This window comes from Panicum virgatum, chromosome 1N (genome assembly GCF_016808335.1).
Source record: "Panicum virgatum strain AP13 chromosome 1N, P.virgatum_v5, whole genome shotgun sequence".
In the NCBI taxonomy this organism is placed as follows: domain Eukaryota; kingdom Viridiplantae; phylum Streptophyta; class Magnoliopsida; order Poales; family Poaceae; genus Panicum; species Panicum virgatum.
Window position 1 is genome coordinate 37551466 of NC_053145.1, and position 11064 is coordinate 37562529.

Genomic DNA, 11064 nt, shown 5'->3' on the forward strand with positions numbered 1-11064 from the left:
GTTTCGGCGTTTTAATAACCATGGTATTATTACCTAATACTCGCCCTCCATTCTGACTAAATGTACTTAGAACTTGAATGCTCAAACTCCTCAACTTTGAGAGCTAATATATAAATAAATTGTTAGATTTGCAACTATGAAAAGAAATACTTGACTGAGCTATGCGTGTTTGTTGTGGGGTTCCATTATCTTACTGGAGTCGTGGTGGACGAGAACGGTACAAGGGAAAATGGTACCTGGAGGGACATATAGAGAAGAGAGAGAAAAATAACTTCTTGCTTTATTTGTGGGCTGCCAGCATATGTATAGAAGGCCAGCTGAAACAAATCAATCTCAACCACTAACAAGAAATTCTTATCACAAATGGCCAGCATCCTAAATCTAACAAGCTTACTGAGCGTGAGTCAAGCTAGTCTGCTTGTGGCGCCTAGCTTAAGTGTGGTCCCACAAAACAATGTTGCTTTTAAATGGACGACTCTTGACTGTATCTTTGCCAGTTCACAGCCTCCCGCTTCTGCTATCAGGGTTTGATTTCAGTACCTTACATATCTGCTATGCCATTGCTTTTAATTGACAAGTCATTTTTCAGGACCAATTTCTGTAGTGCTTTTCCCAAAAATCTGACTACTGTTAGCAGTATTCGAAACACCAATTTCCAGGATCTTGATACTTGTATCGTATTTGTCGTGGTGTGGAAAACCACAGTCGGGTGACGGAATGCACCCACCTAATCCTAAGTGTAGGATGTGCTTGGGGGCAGCCAATGAATGCTCGATCTAGAGACGTAAGAACACGGAAGCACACAAGGATTTAAAGTGGTTCGGGCCGCCGGAGCGTAATACCCTACGTCCATAGTGTGATGTATTGCCTGAGCTTGTGTGCAAGCTGGGGGAGGAGCTATGCCTGTCTCTGCATGTGTGAAAACTTGTGGAACCTTGTGGAACCCTGTGGAACCCCCCTTTTCTACCGTGCGTGCTCTCCCTTTTATAAGCCCAAAGGGAGCAGTACACTGAGCGGGACCCCGATAGGTGGGCCCGTCGATGTATTATAAACTACACTTTGGCCTTCAATGCCTCAGATCCGGAGATCTTGTCGTCGGCTTCCGTGCGTAGCTTCTGACCAGGGATGGTCTTGAGCTGTCCTGTCGGAGTAGAGTCTAGCCTCTGGAGCCGCGCGTCGAGATCATGATGAAACGCCGAACTACTGACTCAGTCCGCTGTAGCAGCGTGCACTGTTGCTCCAGTTAGTAGCTGGTCATCATGACTCGTCGCCCACGCGCGCGGCGCTGAGACACTGCTGCGTGCCTCGGTAACAGACGAGCCGCCTCGGTAACTAGCGATCCACAGTGTGGATTGACAAAAGCTGCCCGTGCCTAGCGGCAGCAGAGCATGCCTCAACCACTCGCACTTAATGTGGGTGGGTGAGGGAGCTTCCAGCGGAAGGCTTGCGCCCGCGCCCGTGTCTGCGTGACACGTGGCGGCTTCGGACCCTTCCCGAGCAGATAGCTGAGCCGAGAGCTCACGGGGGTCCGGATAGGCACGTGGAGGTCCCGGACCCATATGCGGGAGTCCGGATGGCACGCGGAGGTCCCGGACCCACCTGCGGGGGTCCGGGTCCGCGGCCACAGGTGCTGAGCATTTCCACCTCTGGGACACGTGGTGACACCGGACCCGTCCCCGAGCGGGAAGCGGGTCCGGGACCGTTGGTCCGGTGAGATGGAGTCGGACCCCAGGGGTCTGGCTGCTCAGCTCCTTAGGGCGTAGTTACGGATAACTACACGAGTCTTGGCACAGTAGGAGTGGGTACCCCAGTTGCAGGGTACCGACAGAGGCCCCCGGGCCCGCCTCGGGAGAGGCAACGAACCCGCAGGTGGGGCCACTACTGTGAGCAACTTGGCTGCTTCTGGCGCCCAGCGGTGCGCGCCGCAAGGGTCTTGTCCTGCATCGCCCATCCTTTGGGTCACCTACTGCATCATCACGTTTGGACCTACACATGATTCAAGGTAGATGCTTAGTAGCGTGCCCACGGGTCCCAAATCCTGTTGGCTGTGATCCTTTGAGATAGACAGCTAGGCTCAGTGAACGGAGCTCAAGGGGCCGGCCCTTAGGTTAAGAGAAAGTCCGGACCTCCAGGTTCACAGTCCTAGGTACTACGACACTCATTCACAGGAGGTGGTGCGTGCAGGCTTAGGGTACGGAACCAGGCTAAGCGGCTACACGGCTCCGGGCCTCCCAGGAGAATGAGTGCGCTTTCCTGAACCTGCAGGTTCCCAGGGGTCCGAACCCCTCTTCTATGAGGGGTCTCGAGCTAAGTCACTAGCTAGCCAACTCAATTCGGACCACAATCACAGCACAAGAGTAAGAAGCCACGTGGGGGTTAGCGCAAACAGAATGCGTAGATTGAAATTGGAATGTAACATCCTTAGAGGCGAACTGAGAATAAACTTTTCCTTTATAACTAGATGTACATGAGATGTGCGATGTAAGCCAGAACACGGGTTTATGTGGCCGGAGCTGCCCGGACCTCCGGGCCCCCAGTCTTAGGTACTACGGTACTCGCCCTAGGGAGGTAGAAGATGCAGGCTTAGGGTACGGAACCAGGCTAAGCGGCTACATGGCTCCAGACCTCCCCGGAGGGTGAGTACGCTTCTCTGAACCTAGTTCGCAGAGGTCCGGACCCCTCCACGGGGGAGGCTCACCAGACTGGACCACACGGAAGTACTACCTAGTTACAAAGGAAAATGTTTTATTCCTTGCTAGGCCTCTAAGGGTAGGACTTACAGAGATGTATAGTCGGGGGTGCGACTGGAGTCGGCTTAACATCGGAGAGAGCCACCAGAGTCTGCTTAGTGCGACCGGAGTGGGCTTTCCGCCGGAGCGGGCTTGGTGCGACCGGAGTCGGCTTTCCGCCGGAGTGGGCTTCCTCACATGAGTGAGGTATGCTGCGAGCTGGGATTAGTTGAGTTCTGCCCGCAGATCAGCTATCCGCGCGCTTCCCACTGTAGGAGAGCACGCAGAGGTTGGTGCGCCGCCCTGTCGTCGACGCTGTCCCGACCCAGTCCCCGTGGAGCCGGGGGTGGCCTGGGCCAGGATGATGAGGCGGTCGATGTCGTCGCGCCACTGCCTCATCACGTCCGGCGAGGCCGCCAGATCTAGTGGGTTGCGGAGCAGCTCCCTGGCCGCGGCTATCGGCTCGCTCGGAGCGGCCTGCGCGGAGGCTCTGTGGGGGCGTGCTCCGCTGTATGCTGCTGCGCGCCGTGGGCAGCAGCCCTCGGCGTTGGACGGTGAGAGGCCTGCGGCGCGGGTGTCGCCGCGTCCTCCCCCATCGGGTGGTCAAGGGACTCGACAATCCGAGCCATGGAGATGCCAAGTGGGCGATCAAGCGGAAACCAAGCTACCCCCTACCTGGCGCGCCAAATGTCGTGGTGTGGAAAATCACAGCCGGGTGGCGGAATGCACCCGCATAATCCTAAGTGTAGGATGTGCTTGGGGGCAGTCAAAGAATGCTCGATCTAGAGGCGTAAGAACACGGAAGCACACAAAGATTTAAGTGGTTCGGGCCGCCGGAGCGTAATACCCTACGTTCACTGTGTGATGTATTGCCTGAGCTTGTTTGCAAGCTGGGGGAGGAGCTATGCCTGTCTCTGCATGTGCGAAAATTTGTGGAACCTTGTGGAACCCTGTGGAACCCCTCCTTTCTACCGTGCGTGCTTTCCCTTTTATAAGCCTAAGGGGAGCAGTACACTGAGTGGGACCCCGACAGGTGGGCCCGGCGATGTATTATAAACTAGACTTTGGCCTTCAATGCCTCAGATCCGGAGATCTTGTCGTCGGCTTCCGTGCGTAGCTTCTGACCAGGGATGGTCTTGAGCTGTCCTGTCGGAGTAGAGTCTAACCTCTGGAGCCGTGCGTCGAGGTCATGATGAAGCGCCAAACTACTGACCCAGTCCGCTGTAGCAGTGTGCACTGTTGCTCCAGTTAGTAGCTGGTCATCATGACTCGTCGCCCACGCGTGCGGCGCGGAGACACTGTTGCGTGCCTCAGTAACAGACGAGCCACCTCGGTAACTGGCGATCCACAGTGTGGACTGACAAAAGCTGCCCGTGCCCAGCGGTAGCAGAGCATGCCTCAACCACTCGCACTTAATGTGGGTGGGTGAGGGAGCTTCCAGCGGAAGGCTTGCGCCCTCGCCCGCGTTTGCGTGACACGTGGCGGCTCCGGACCCCTCCTGAGCAGATAGCTGAGCTGAGAGCTCACGGGGGTCCGGATAGGCACGTGGAGGTCCCGGACCCATATGCGGGAGTCCGGATGGCACGCGGAGGTCCCGGACCCACCTGCGGGGGTCCGGGTCCGCGGCCACAGGTGCTGAGCATTTCCACCTCTGGGACACGTGGTGACTCCGGGTCCGCGGCCACAGGTGCTGAGCATTTCCACCTCTGGGACACGTGGTGACTCCGGACCCGTCCCCGAGCGGGAAGCAGGTCCGGGACTGTTGGTCCGGTGAGATGGAGTCGGACCCCAGGGGTCCGGCTGCTCAGCTCCTTAGGGCATAGTTACGGATAACTACGCGAGTCTTGGCACAGTAGGAGTGGGTACCCCAGTTGCAGGGTACCGACAGAGGCCCCCCGGGCCCGCCTCGGGAGAGGCAACGAACCCATAGGTGGGGCCACTACTTTGAGCAACTTGGCTGCTTCTGGCGCCCAGCGGTGTGCGCCGCAAGGGTCTTGTCCTGCATCACCCATCCTTTGGGCCACCTGCTGCATCATCACGTTTGGACCTGCACATGACTCAAGGTAGATGCTTAGTAGCGTGCCCACGGGTCCCAAATCCTGTTGGCTGTGATCCTTTGAGATAGACAACTAAGCTCAGTGAACGGAGCTCAAGGGGCCGGCCCTTAGGTTAAGAGAAAGTCCGGACCTCCAGGTTCCCAGTCCTAAGTACTACGACACTCATTCACAGGAGGTGGTGCGTGCAGGCTTAGGGTACGGAACCAGGCTAAGCGGCTACACGGCTCCGGACCTCCCAGGAGAATGAGTGCGCTTTCCTGAACCTGCAGGTTCCCATAGTTCCGAACCCCTCTCTTCTATGAGGGGTCTCGAGCTAAGTCACTAGCTAGCCAACTCTTATTCGGACCACAATCACCGCACAAGAGTAAGAAGCCACGTGGGGGTTAGCGCAAATAGAATGCGTAGATTGAAATTGGAATGTAACATCCTTAGTGGCGAACTGAGAATAAATTTTTCCTTTATAACTAGATGTACATGAGATGTGCAATGTAAGCTAGAACACGGGTTTATGAGGCCGGAGCTGCCCGGACCTCCGGGCCCCCAGTCTTAGGTACTACGGTACTCGCCCTAGGGAGGTAGAGGATGCAGGCTTAGGGTACGGAACCAGGCTAAGCGGCTACACGGCTCCGGACCTCCCCGGAGGGTGAGTACGCTTCTCTGAACCTGGTTCGCAGAGGTCCAGACCCCTCCACGGGGGAGGCTCACCGGACTGGACCACATGGAAGTACTACCTAGTTACAAAGGAAAAGGTTTTATTCCCTGCTAGGCCTCTAAGGGTAGGACTTACAGAGATGTAGAGTCGGGGGTGCGACTGGAGTCGGCTTAACATCGGAGAGAGCCACCAGAGTCTGCTTAGTGCGACTGGAGTGGGCTTTCCGCCGGAGCGGGCTTGGTGCGATCGGAGTCGGCTTTCCGCCGGAGTGGGCTTCCTCACATGAGTGAGGTATGCTGCGAGCTGGGATTAGTTGAGTTCTGCCCGCAGATCAGCTGTCCGCGTGCTTCCCACTGTAGGAGAGCACGCAGAGGTTGGTGCGCCGCCCTGTCGTCGACGCTGTCCCGACCCAGTCCCCGTGGAGCCGGGGGTGGCCTGGGCCAGGATGATGGGCCTGGCCTGGGCATGCCTCAACCACTCGCACTTAATGCGGGTGGGCGAGGCGCAGTGACCTACCCCCTTCCAGATGCCTAAACGAATAAGGCGTGCGGCGAGGCGCCATATTCATATCCTAACCTACAATGGAGGAGCACAAAAACACACTGATGCACCTTTTTGCCGCCAATTCTGGAGCATATGCACCACAGCTTCGCCTGCTGGCTTGATCCATGCAGCATGCTTATGCTTATGCTTATGACCATATAGCAGGAAGAACACAACAACATTGGAGTGACCATCAACACCTAGCCGGCTAGCACAAATTAACAACCAGCACCACTAGCTAGAGGCAAGCAGTAAAGCACAAGCAGACATCACCACAGTATATCCAAGTCCAAGAGATTCAGAGCAGAGGAAGAACGTGAAGGAAGAGCAAAGGAGGAGAGAGAAGAGTGTACTTGTGACCAACGTGAAGGATGCTAGCAGGGAGGCGGAGCAAAGGAAGAAGCCCAGAATCGATGGGGGCCGAGGTTGGAGGTGCGAATCGACGGGTGGAGGTCCAATCGGAGGGATGAATCGGCGGAGCAGAGATCCAATCGGAGGGGCGAATCCGCGGAGCAAAGGTTGGAGGCTGTGGAGCAGCAGGAGCCTCGAATCGGCGGCGTGGAAGGAGCAGCGGAGGCTGGATGGAGGCGGCGCACTGCCGGATTCCAGGTGCTGCCGCTGCCCTCTTCTCTTCCCCTCTCTCTGCTAGAGTGAATAATCTCCATTGTATTCCTCCAAACCCTAGAAGGGTGGGTAATATAGTAGATGTACATGGGACTCTAGATGGGCCTAACACATGGGCCATATGGGCAACTCATATATACACCAACACCCCCGCAGTCTGAACTATCGGCGCAGCGGAGTTCAAGACTGGACAACAAAGAAAGCACACACAGGGACAACCCCCCGCAGCCACAACTAGCCACCTACTACGTTGTGGTTGGAGCAAAACTCCGAGAAAGTCGAGGAGGAGAGACCCTTGGTGAAGATGTCGGCAAACTGGGAGGTGGTCGAGACAGGGAGGACCCGAACATCGCCGAGCAACCCGGTCGCGAACGAAGTGCAAGTCGATCTCCACATGCTTCGTCCGCTGATGCTGAACGGGGTAGGTGGAGAGATACACGGTGCTGACGTTGTCGCAGTAGACGAGCGTGCTCTTGACGAGCGGGCTATGAAGCTCAGCCAAGAGCTGTCGTAGCCAGGACGCCTCCGCCACGTTGTTAGCGACAGCACGGTACTCCGCCTCGGCACTGGAGCGAGAGACAACCGGCTACCGCTTGGACGACCAGGAGACAAGGTTGCCGCCTAGGAAGACGGCATAGTCGGAAGTGGAGCGGCGAGTGTCCGGACAACCAGCCCAGTCAGCGTCGGTGTAGACAACAAGCTCAGCAGAGGGAGATCGGTGAAGAACCAGGCCGTAGTCAACAGTTCCACAGACGTAGCGGAGGAGACGCTTCAGCGCAGCAAGATGTGACTCCCGGGGATCATGCATATGAAGGCAGACCTACTGAACTGCATATGTGAGGTCTGGCCTGGTGAAAGTGAGGTACTGCAAGGCACCAGCAAGACTCCGGTAGGTAGTAGGATCAGCCACGGGATCACCACTGGACTGAAGGTCTCATCATAGTCCACACCAGGCCACTGGGTGAAACCCCGGAGAACCCAGTGAGCCTTGTAGCGATCCAGTGTACCATCAGCCCGACGCTTATGTGTCCAGATCCACTTGCCAGTGACCACATTGCAACCAGACGGACGCGGCACGAGGTCCCACGTCTAGTTGGCAAGAAGAGTCTCGTACTCCTCTTCCATCGCGCGACGCTAGTGAGGATCCGCCAGGGCGTCGCGGACAGATGAGGGTATTGGAGAGATCTGCGGCGCTCCCTCGGTGGCGGAGAGAGTCGCGGGCCGAAGAACCCCAGCCGCCCGCCGAGTCACCATGGGATGAATATGACCAAGGTCCCGGTGGATGACAGGCGGGTGGTACACTGCTGGCTCGACACGAGAGCGAGTCGATTTGGCGTGCCAGTTCACAGCCTCCCGCTTCTGCTATCAGGGTTTGATTTCACCTTACATATCTGCTATGCCATTGCTTTTAATTGACAAGTCATTTTTCATGACCAATTTCTGTAGTGCTTTTCCCAAAAATCTGACTAATGTTAGCAGTATTCGAAACACCAATTTCCACCAACACTCTCATCTCTTTCCCTCCCACTCTTGATTTGGCGTGCTGCAGGTATACGAGCTCGATTTCTCCCGTGCGCGCTCCCCGCCACTGTTTTCCCCGCACGCGCAACCGCTTTTCCGGCCGTCCGGCGTCCGCCTCGACCAATCGGACGCCAAGTCGACGCCTTGGCTTGTGAGGTGATGCCATAGTCAGCCAAGTCACAGCGAGCGAGACGCCCCGATTGGATAAACGCTTGGAAGCCTAGGCGACGCCATAATAACCATGGTCTCGACCATTACTTTTCCTGGACAATTGCAATAAAAGATATTGGAAATAGAGTCGATCTGAAGTATTTTTCATGACAAATCTACTAATAGTCTAATACTACTATGTGACAAATTTTATTACTTATTCGTATATTGGACGTCAAAAGTTTGACTGCACACATTTGTAGATGAGACATATATATATGAGCATGGAGTGTTAAATGGCATGGTGCAACTACCAAAATTCTCTTACAGCAATGTAGGAGTCGAGAGTGGAAATATTGCAATAACCAATTTTTCCATTTCCTGTGGATGAACAAACATTGTGACAAGACACTTCACAAGGAAGCAGACAAATAATGCGAGACAGAGGCTTTACTACTTTGCATTGTATCATTATCCTGTGCTCTCTCACTTTTAGATGCTCTATCTTTCCGTACTGATTGGCATTTTTATCTGTTTATTCTGTATATGGTTCCTTTTTAGTGTCCTCCTACTGATCAAGACGATTGGTTTCTTATGTAGGTGCTTCGCCTTGCATATGAAAGGCAAAATCGGATTCGTGAACAGCCCAGCATTACTGCTAAACAAAAGCAGCAAAAGACTTCTGAGAAAAGAAAGAGATCTGCTGATGATATCACCCTGAAGTTTTTCAAACGAAAAGTACAAGCTTGTGGATCTGTTGAACAAATATCGGACCAGTCTACTCTTGATGATGAGGAAGTACCAGAGACAATCTCTTCATCACCCACTGACCAAACAAACCAAAGTGATCACCCGGTGTCCAGAATTGGCAGTACTTCTACACACCACGCAGATGAAGATAAGGAGAGCAGTCCAGTGATAAGTCGATCTACTATCCTAAGAAAAAGCTGCATGAGAAGTAAAAGATTCTTGTGGACATACGAATCCGATAGGTATTATTTTTTTGGTGTGCCCATTCTGGTTTTGAAATTTATTCCTAAACCACCATACTGGAGTTAAAGGTTATACGTGATAGTCCTGATTTCTTTTTATTTTTTGCAGAAAACTGCTGATGATATACATCAGAATGCGTGCAATACTTGGAGCAAGATATTATCGTGTAGCTTGGAACTCTCTCTCTGACCTTCCAGCTCCACCGAATACATGTCGTAGAAGGATGGCGATACTATTGAAGGGAAATGAAAACATAAGAGGAGCTGTGATGTGCATATGTAACCTTCTTGGGAAACGTTATACTAGATTCCTTGAAAAGGAAAGGAGATCACAAAAGAGAAGATTGCTTCCTCAGATTTCAGAAAGTAGTAATGAAACCAGTTTGGATTCAGATTCTGAGCAATTCAATTGGGATGACTTCGAAGTTCCAGAAATAAAGAATGCACTTGATGAAGTCCTTGAGTTAATTCAGTCAGAAAAAGTGGACCAGACCAAGAGAGTTGGGGCCAAGAATGAAAAGAACAATAATAATGATAATGATGTCACGAAGAACATAATAAGTTCGCAGGAACTATCGGTAAGTAATTTCTACATTTAAGATCAACTGGCAACATATATATAATAATTTTCCACTTAAGAATAATCATTACTTTTAATAATGATTTTCCACTTCAGAATAATCAGGCTACACAAGGTAAAACAAAAACAAGAACTCCAGTTCCAGAAAGTGGATTCTGTGATCAGGAAAAAATCTGCAGAGACCCGAATGAAGTCCAACCAAGTGAAAGCATGGATGTTCGCTGCAAACCTCAAGAAAAGATCATTAAGGACCGCAAAAATAAGATTATTGAAAGAGGTGTACGGAAGTCATTGCCCGTTGCAAATGCATTGGAGCTTTTGAAGTTAGTATTCCTCAGCAGATCATCAGGATCAGATGTACAAGCTTCACTAGCAGCAACACTGAAGCTTTATTCAGAAAGCGAGATTTTTACTGCCGTTTCCCTTCTTAAAGAAAAAAATTTCTTGGTTAGTATTTGGAACTTATGTTTCCTTTGGTAGGATAATTTTTTCCCCTGTTTGGCATCTTTGTTCATGCTATTTGAAATAATGCTATCAAGGATATGGCATATTTTATTCTTACCTAACCAAATAGTGGAATTGGATGTTACTCTTTTCAAATGGCTTCTGATTCAAAGCCGCAGTTATTCTTGTATGACCATTCATGTTTCCCCCATTTCACAGGTTACTGGGAGTGGTGGGAAGCCATACACCCTTTCTTCAAAGTTCTTAACCAATGCTTGTACTTCACCCTTCCCATTTGGTTCAGGAAAAAAGGCTTCTGAATTTTCTAATTGGCTTATAACGCAGCAAAAGAATGCTACTAACAATTGAGTTTATCTGTATCCAGATATACAATGTGGAGAAATTGTTCATCTTTTCTCTCTGCTTTTGTCGGGAAAGCTGTTCATTTTGCCTTTCCTGCCTAGTGATGGAGTTGGCGAGGCTGATGAGCCTAACAACTCTACCGTAGACACCGGCAGATTGGTTGACAGTAGTCAGAAGCACAAAGCTGATACGATGAAACAGAAAAGTGGAAAAGCTAAGAAACACAAGCCTTTGCCGAAGATAGACAGTGACTTCTGCTACCGCCGGGAAAAAGGATTCCCTGCAATCCAAGTTGGTCTAGATCTTGAGAGAATTCAAACAAGCAATCGCATGCAAGAATTACACGATAAAGAATGCCTTGTTTTTACTTCAAGCAGAGCAATGATTAATGAGGATGTTGATTTGCATG

At 52.1% G+C, this 11064-nt stretch overlaps 1 protein-coding gene across 1 annotated transcript in view; it reads left to right on the forward strand.

The window, feature by feature from the left end:
• The window catches only part of LOC120655754, a 28858-nt gene extending 17826 nt beyond the window's left edge, over positions 1-11032 (forward strand). The window contains exons 3-6 of the mRNA XM_039933717.1: positions 8877-9268; positions 9378-9846; positions 9945-10295; positions 10512-11032. Coding sequence (XP_039789651.1) covers positions 8877-9268; positions 9378-9846; positions 9945-10295; positions 10512-10661 — 1362 coding nt within the window. The 3' untranslated portion in view covers positions 10662-11032. The remainder of the gene's footprint in view (positions 1-8876; positions 9269-9377; positions 9847-9944; positions 10296-10511) is intronic.
• Positions 11033-11064: the final 32 nt, after the last annotated feature.